At 56.3% G+C, this 8,968-nt stretch overlaps 1 protein-coding gene across 1 annotated transcript; it reads right to left on the bottom strand.

Moving 5' to 3' along the window:
• Positions 1 to 84: 84 nt before the first annotated feature.
• On the bottom strand, positions 85 to 7,606 carry JTB (jumping translocation breakpoint). Its single transcript, XM_078880820.1, has 5 exons — positions 7,388 to 7,606; positions 5,988 to 6,028; positions 5,377 to 5,453; positions 2,412 to 2,491; positions 85 to 855 (listed from the first exon to the last, which is right to left on the bottom strand). The coding sequence occupies exons 1-5, from the start codon at positions 7,465 to 7,467 to the stop codon at positions 699 to 701; spliced, it is 435 nt and encodes a 144-aa protein (XP_078736946.1). The 5' UTR covers positions 7,468 to 7,606; the 3' UTR covers positions 85 to 698.
• Positions 7,607 to 8,968: the final 1,362 nt, after the last annotated feature.

Here is an 8,968-nt window from a genome sequence, read left to right as displayed (position 1 = left end):
GAGATCTGTGCCCCACAGTACGAGGCCTCTGGTTCTTCTTCGCGTGGGCAGAGGCCGAGGTAGCGGAGAGAAGGGCGAGGCGAGCACGTGAAGAATCAGCTTTATTGTTACAGTATTCGGCTTACTTGAAACTCCAACGGGCCTCTTTACATTAAATAGTGAAATCGGCAATCGCTGCCTTGGGCTGACAAAATAAAGTTTGTACGTTTAAAGAGTGCGTCAGTCAGTTCTGTTGCTCGCTTTGTCCACCGTGAAGCGCCCGCGTTTCCCGGCGTCCGAGCGGACACCCCAGGGTACGAGGGGGGCGGAGGAGACTGCGACCGCCCCCTCTCCGAACGTTGCGCGACGCCGCTGGCACCGCGGCTGTCGCGGTCGTCAGGTTACCGCACCGGCACGGTCGTCAAGTCCACCACGCCGGCACGGTCGTCAAGTCCACCACGCCGGCACGGTCGTCAAGTCCACCACGCCGGCACGGTCGTCAAGTCCACCACGCCGGCACGGTCGTCAAGTCCACCACGCCGGCACGGTCGTCAAGTCCACCACGCCGGCACGGTCGTCAAGTCCACCACGCCGGCACGGTCGTCAAGTCCACCACGCCGGCACGGTCGTCAAGTCCACCACACCGGCGCGCAGAGACAAGGGGGGCGCAACCCCCGCGCCGTCACCGAGTCCCCGCGGCCGGTGGCAGCGGCGGCGGCTCACAGAGACTCGATCTGACGGCGCACCTTGTCCGAGGCGATGCGGTCGAGGCGGCGGTGCCTCAGGGTGACGGCGAGCGCCAGCGCGGCCCCCAGGCCCATGACGGTGAACTCGAAGTGCCAGAAGGCCCGCTCCTCCGCCGTCACCGAGCGGCAGCTGCACAGCAAAAGGAGAGGCCGTCACGGTTCACGCGCCATAGCGTTGGGTTCGTGATTACATCTGCAGGCTCCGTCTCTTTAAACTCCGAAACATTTTTTATTTGACCAGATAAGGCGCACTGAGCTGTGTAGCTCTTTTTCAGGAGTGACCTGCCCACAATTGGTAGCTCAACAACGTGGCTTATCATCACGTGGACATTTATATCAGCAAAATACTCTGAACGCACGTTGATTATAAATCTTGAGGGGAAAAGCCGGAGGAGCCGGAGGACCCGGAGAAAAATCCACACAACCGCAGGGAGAGACACCGCAAACTCCAAATATCTGCACCGCATGGCCACATCCTTCCCACGTTTAACCCAGGTCGTGCTTGCAAGAGCGGCCTTGTATCATGGTGGGCGGTGGTGGCTGTGCGCGCCTATAATCCGGCACTGTGGTGGTAGTGAGTGTTGGTGCATCACGAATGTTACAAAATTCCACGTGGGCAGAAGAGGCTCGTCCCCTTGGCTCGCCAGGAGGTACAGCAAAAATGTCGACCCCACCCGTTCAATCTGTTTTTAAATCCTTTATATTAAGTTCACTTGCTTTCTTGCGCGCTTACGACCGTGCAAATCTTTTGGTCGTTTTTTAACCCACTTCCCGTGATCCAATCGAGCTGACATTTTGCACACAGACTCGTTGTGCGTGACAATTTATTTTCGTGAAAATTTTTTTCCAAAATTTTACACTTTTTAGGTAAAAAAAAATTATATTTACCAATTGCTTAATGGTGGCAGGCAATCATCTGACCCATAGGTGGCAGCCATCTCAAGCCAGAGGACGAGAGGACTCTAGCCGCCCGTTTCAAAGACCAATTTGGGCTGGGTTGTGGCCCATTGAACACGCATATAAAGGATTTATAGTGAAAAACTTTCTTTTTACGGGTTAATTTTGTACTGTTTTAAAACATGTAGTTACTAGTTAAAGCCCACTGAGCTATTCACTTTTAGAGGCAACCTGAGCCAACAAAGCTATATAGCTCTATCTCGTTGAAGTGGCTGATATGTCAGAATTCATAGCCAAATCATCTAAATGCTTTTAAAAGTGGAGCAAAAAACCAGAGGACCCGGACAAAAATCCATGCGACGATGGAGAGAGAGAACACACAAACTCCAAAAATAGAGGCGTTGGGGTGGGGATCGAACCCACGACCTCCTCCATAACGAACGAAGAGGTAACAGCTCACAAGCCTGAGTTTTTTCTGGTTGCTCAAGATTTCCTTTCGCATCAAAACACTCGGTCGATAACACCTTAATATAAAGAGAACGACAGAGCTTGGGAAATTGGAGTCGGCTCATCGCGTGGCTGCCTTCCTGCTCGTCTTTGGTTCCTCCTCGCACCTTTGAGTCGTTCTCTCTCCACGAGAGCGAGAGTTATTGTGTGCATCACAAACTTGAAATGATTAAATTACGAGTCTCAAAAGAGCTTATTATTTGCTTAATCTCCTGGTTCAATGACTGGCTAACCGCAAGATCACTTCCTCCATTTCCTGCGGAGTCACCGGGTTCTGCCCACCTGCGGAACTCGTCCTTGTGCGAATCCACGCAGCTCAGCTTCTCCACAAATCCCGTGGCTACGCAGGCCTCCATCGCAGTCTGTGAGGGGCGGCAACGGCGGGGAGAGTGATCCAACCACACGACTCTGCCCAGCAGGACCACCACCACCTCCATCACACCCAGCAGGACCACCACCACCTCCATCACACCCAGCAGGACCACCACCTCCATCACACCCAGCAGTGCCACCACCTCCATCACACCCAGCAGTGCCACCACCTCCATCACACCCAGCAGGACCACCACCTCCATCACACCCAGCAGTGCCACCACCTCCATCACACCCAGCAGGACCACCACCTCCATCACACCCAGCAGTGCCACCACCTCCATCACACCCAGCAGGACCACCACCTCCATCACACCCAGCAGTGCCACCACCTCCATCACACCCAGCAGGACCACCACCTCCATCACACCCAGCAGGACCACCACCTCCATCACACCCAGCAGGACCACCACCTCCATCACACCCAGCAGGACCACCACCTCCATCACACCCAGCAGTGCCACCACCTCCATCACACCCAGCAGGACCACCACCTCCATCACACCCAGCAGGACCACCACCACCTCCATCAAACCCAGCAGGACCACCACCACCTCCATCACACCCAGCAGGACCACCACCTCCATCACACCCAGCAGTGCCACCACCTCCATCACACCCAGCAGAACCACCACCACCTCCATCACACCCAGCAGGACCACCACCTTCCTCACACCCAGCAGAACCACCACCTTCCTCACACCCAGCAGGACCACCACCTTCCTCACACCCAGCAGGACCACCACCTCCATCACACCCAGCAGGACCACCACCACCTCCATCACATCCAGCAGGACCACCTTCCTCTTACCCAGCGGGTCCACTCACCACCTCCATCTCACCCAGCAGAACCACCACCACACCCAGCAGAACCACCACCACCTCCATCACACCCAGCAGGACCACCACCTTCCTCTTACCCAGCGGGTCCACTCACCACCTCCATCTCACCCAGCAGAACCACCACCACCTCCATCACACCCAGCCGAACCACCACCTTCCTCACACCCAGCAGGACCACCACCTCCATCACACCCAGCAGAACCACCACCACCTCCATCTCACCCAGCAGAACCACCACCTCCATCTCACTCAGCAGGACCACCACCTCCATCACACCTAGCAGGACCACCACGTCTATCACACCCAGCAGAACCACCACCACCTCCATCACACCCAGCGGGTTCACTCACCACCTCCATCTCACCCAGCAGGACCACCACCTCCATCACACCCAGCAGAACCACCACCTCCATCACACCCAGCAGGACCACCACCTCCATCACACCCAGCAGAACCACCACCTCCATCACACCCAGCAGGACCACCACCTCCATCACACCCAGCAGGACCACCACCTCCATCACACCCAGCAGTGCCACCACCTCCATCACACCCAGCAGAACCACCACCACCTCCATCACACCCAGCAGGACCACCACCTTCCTCACACCCAGCAGAACCACCACCTTCCTCACACCCAGCAGGACCACCACCTTCCTCACACCCAGCAGGACCACCACCTCCATCACACCCAGCAGGACCACCACCACCTCCATCACACCCAGCAGGACCACCTTCCTCTTACCCAGCGGGTCCACTCACCACCTCCATCTCACCCAGCAGAACCACCACCACCTCCATCACACCCAGCAGAACCACCACCACCTCCATCACACCCAGCAGGACCACCACCTTCCTCTTACCCAGCGGGTCCACTCACCACCTCCATCTCACCCAGCAGAACCACCACCACCTCCATCACACCCAGCCGAACCACCACCTTCCTCACACCCAGCAGGACCACCACCTCCATCACACCCAGCAGAACCACCACCACCTCCATCTCACCCAGCAGAACCACCACCTCCATCTCACTCAGCAGGACCACCACCTCCATCACACCTAGCAGGACCACCACCTCTATCACACCCAGCAGAACCACCACCACCTCCATCACACCCAGCGGGTTCACTCACCACCTCCATCTCACCCAGCAGGACCACCACCTCCATCACACCCAGCAGAACCACCACCTCCATCACACCCAGCAGGACCACCACCTCCATCACACCCAGCAGAACCACCACCTCCATCACACCCAGCAGGACCACCACCTCCATCACACCCAGCAGGACCACCACCACCTCCATCACACCCAGCAGGACCACCACCTCCATCACACCCAGCAGGACCACCACCTCCATCACACCCAGCAGAACCACCACCTCTATCACACCCAGCAGGACCACCACCTCCATCACACCCAGCAGAACCACCACCTCCATCACACCCAGCAGGACCACCACCTCCATCACACCCAGCAGGACCACCACCTCCATCACACCCAGCAGGACCACCACCTCCATCACACCCAGCAGAACCACCACCTCCATCACACCCAGCAGGACCACCACCTCCATCACACCCAGCAGGACCACCACCACCTCCATCACACCCAGCAGGACCACCACCTCCATCACACCCAGCAGGACCACCACCTCCATCACACCCAGCGGGTTCACTCACCACCTCCATCTCACTCTGCGGGTCCACCACCAACATCTCATACAGCAGATTTATGACCACTCGACCCCATAAGTCTACCACCATGTTACCCAGCAAGCCCATTAGAAAACTTAACGAACTAAGTCCACTGCCCACCTGGCTCTACACGGTGCTGCTCGTTTGTGTTATGTTGTGCATCTAATGTGCTATGTGTGGTTTGTGTTGTGTGTGCGTGTGTGTTGGGTGCGTTGTGTGTGTGTTGGGGTATGTTTTGTGTGTGTTGTGTGTGTTTTGGGAGCGTTGTGTGTGTGTTGGGGTATGTTTTGTGTGTCTTGTGTGTGTTCTGCGTGTGGGTTGCGGTGCTCACGCTCTGGAAGTCGGAGCACGGGGCGCAGGGCTGCACTGTGCGGTACTCCTCCAGCGCCCAGCAAGGAAGCGGCGTCACTGCGGCCACACACGAGCAGCGCACGTTCCAGGCGACCGTCCACAACCCACCACCGCATTATGCGCCCCCCCGCCCCACCTCTGCATTAGACTGGTACGGCCGAGTGGCCTAGAACCGTCCCAGCATCCACCGCCAATGCACAGCGCGGGAATCCCATCGCTGGCAAGATGAGATGCCACTGTGGCGGTGAAAAACACAACTCTCTGCCCTCGGATCGGGGATCGGTTCCGAGGCCATGGGAATGCAGGAACGGCCGGGATGTAACCACGGACTTGGGAGGAACAATTCTAGATTTGAAGCTTTCGTGACTGCAAGGATTCATATTCTTAGATTTTTTCCGGTATAATCACGTAGGTAAAAAATTTAAATTAGGAGGAACAAGCTGGGGGTGGATGCGGTCACGGATGCCGATTGGCTGCAGCAGCGGCGCTGCTTTCGTTCACGTCCGCGTCATGGGCGCTGCTTCACGCGTGAGCGCCAGCGGTGGGAACGATGGCGCTGGGTCAGGATGAGTTCAACAGCGCGAGCCTCACCTGCAACCGGAGAGCCACGCACACTCGCGGCGTCCGCCACTCTGAAACGAACGAGAGAGATTGTTAGCCAATCTGCGGGGTCGCGTCAGCATTACCGCCAACAACAGCGGCAGCAGCAGCAGCATCATTACTGCCTAGGGTAAACTAAAACTAAACTTTTGATTTGACCAGGTAAGGCCCACTGAGCTAGAAGCGACCTGGCCACAAATGACAGCTCAACAAAAGTGGCTCATCACGTGGACACGTCCAGCAGCAAAATACTCTTAAACGCGTGTTTCTAGATGTGGAGGGAGAAACCGGAGGACACGGAGAAAAATCCACACGACCACAGGGAGAACACGCAAACTCCAAATGTACAAGAAGCGTCACGGTCGGGAATCGAACCCACGACCTCCCGTATACCAGGCGAGGTAGTTAACATCTCGCCACCACGACGAGCTATAAACACCATCACTATTAACGATTATTCCTTGTAAGGCCACAAACGGTTATTTTAGTGTGTGTTAGGTTTTTTTGACCACTAAATCACTATCAACATCGTCACCATGATCATGATGCACACCACCATCACCGCCGCCGTTATCATATCACCATTAACAATGCTCTTCTCACCTCCGCTATCATCACCAACCATCATCAACATCACCATCGTCACTGCTAACGTAACAATCATATCATCATCATCATCTTCTCACCATCATCCCAGCATTACTAAAACCATAACCGTCCCATCACCATCGTAAGATCGCCACCACCACCATTTACCATCACAATTACCATGATCATGATTACCATCACTATCATTACAACTACCATCACTATAATCAACCATGACTCATCACCACCACCATCACATTCACCATCACTATTACAATTACCATCACATTCACCATCAGTATCATCACCATCAGTATCATCACAATCACCATCATTACAATGACCATCACTACAATTACCATCACAATCACCATCATTACAATTACCATCATTACAATCACCATCATCACAATCACCATCACCATAATCACCATCATTACAATTACCATCACAATCACCATCATCACAATCACCATCATCACAATCACCATCACCACAATGACCATCACTACAATTACCATCACAATCACCATCATTACAATTACCATCACAATCACTATCATCACAATCACCATCACAATCACCATCATCACAATCACCATCACAATCACCATCAGTATCATGTCAATGACCATCATTACAATCAGTATCATTACAATTACCATCACAATCACCATCATCACAATCACCATCACCACAATCACCATCATCACAATCACCATCATCACAATCACCATCACAATCACCATCACAATCACCATCAGTATCATCACAATCACCATCACCTGGCCCCCCGCACTGACCGGCTCAGGCCCAGTTCCGCTACAAACGCGGCCACAAGCAGCGGCAGCAGCAGCAGCGGCCCCGGCTCCCAGCCCCGCATCGCGGGAGGCCGCGGGGCCCCCCGAGGGATGTCGAGGGACGCGGGGAGGCCGCGGGTGTGGAAGGCCCCCGGGACCCCGAGAGAGACGCGGGGAGGCCGCGGGTCGGGAAAGCCCCCGGGGCCCCGAGGGTCGCTTGGAGGCCGCGGGGCTCACAGAGGAGCGCGTTGAGGCCGCGGGTCGGGAAGGCCGCAGGGCCCAGTGGGTCGTGTTGAAGCCGCGGTCGCAGGCGGCGATACGCGAGCCCTGGGGGGTCGGGTCCCTGGAGACCGGGTCCCTGAGGCGCGTGGAGGCGGCGGCCTGCGGCTCGTGAGGCGCCGCTACGCGAGGCGGCTGCGAACCGAGACGAGGAGGACGATGAGGAGCGGTAGCGGCGCCACCATGACAGTCGGCAACGTCACACGGGCGGCGGTGACGACACCGGCGATGACGTGGAGACGGGGGGGCGGGGCGGGGGGAGGGGCTGGCGAGGGGGTGGGGCCGGTGGTGGGGGGTGGGGCCGGTGGGGGAAGGAGCGGTGGCGCAGTGGTTAGCGCGGCACTCACGGCCATCACCAACACCCGGTGACGATTATTTGTACCGGTCCTGGGCCTCTCCGCCTAGGTCGACTCAGCCCCAAACGAGCACCTGGTGCGGTGTGCTAACCATTGCCAACATGGAGACAAAGGCGGTCGGGGGTGGTGTTGGCCACCCACCCCCTCGTGTGCCGTTCCGGCCTTGATAGGTGCTGCTCGCTAACAGCACTTGCCCCAACAGTCTGTCAAGGCTACACGGGGGATCTTTGTCTTTGGTGGTGATGGTGGTGGTGGGACTCGCGTGTGCCAGTAGGGGGCACAGCTGCTGTCAGGGTCTGTCCCGAGACCTCCTCCTGCTAGCAGCGAACATTCGGCACTTCACGTGGCCTCAATGTGCACCTAGCCTGGCACAGGCGCCGTGGCGACGTTACCATCACTTAGTGGCGAATGGTGATGACGTAGCCCAGCACCACGATGATGATGACATCACCCAACACCACGATGGTGATGACATCACCCAGCACCACGATGATGATGACATCACCCAACACCACGATGGTGATGACATCACCCAACACCACGATGGTGATGACATCACCCAGCACCACGATGATGATTACATCACCCAGCACCACGATGATGACATCACCCAGCACACGATGGTGATGACATCACCCAACACCACGATGGTGATGACATCACCCAGCACACGATGGTGATGACATCACCCAACACCACAATGGTGATGACATCACCCAGCACACGATGGTGATGACATCACCCAACACCACAATGGTGATGACATCACCCAGCACACGATGGTGATGACATCACCCAACACCACGATGGTGATGACATCACCCAGCACCACGACGGTGATGACATCACCCAACACCACGATGGTGATGACATCACCCAGCACACGATGGTGATGACATCACCCAACACCACGATGGTGATGACATCACCCAGCACACGATGGTGATGA

The sequence above is a fragment of the Lampetra fluviatilis genome, chromosome 59 (genome assembly GCF_964198595.1).
Source record: "Lampetra fluviatilis chromosome 59, kcLamFluv1.1, whole genome shotgun sequence".
In the NCBI taxonomy this organism is placed as follows: Eukaryota; Metazoa; Chordata; class Hyperoartia; order Petromyzontiformes; family Petromyzontidae; genus Lampetra; species Lampetra fluviatilis.
The sequence above is the reverse complement of the archived record's forward strand: the minus strand, read 5'-3'. Positions and strand labels throughout refer to the sequence as shown.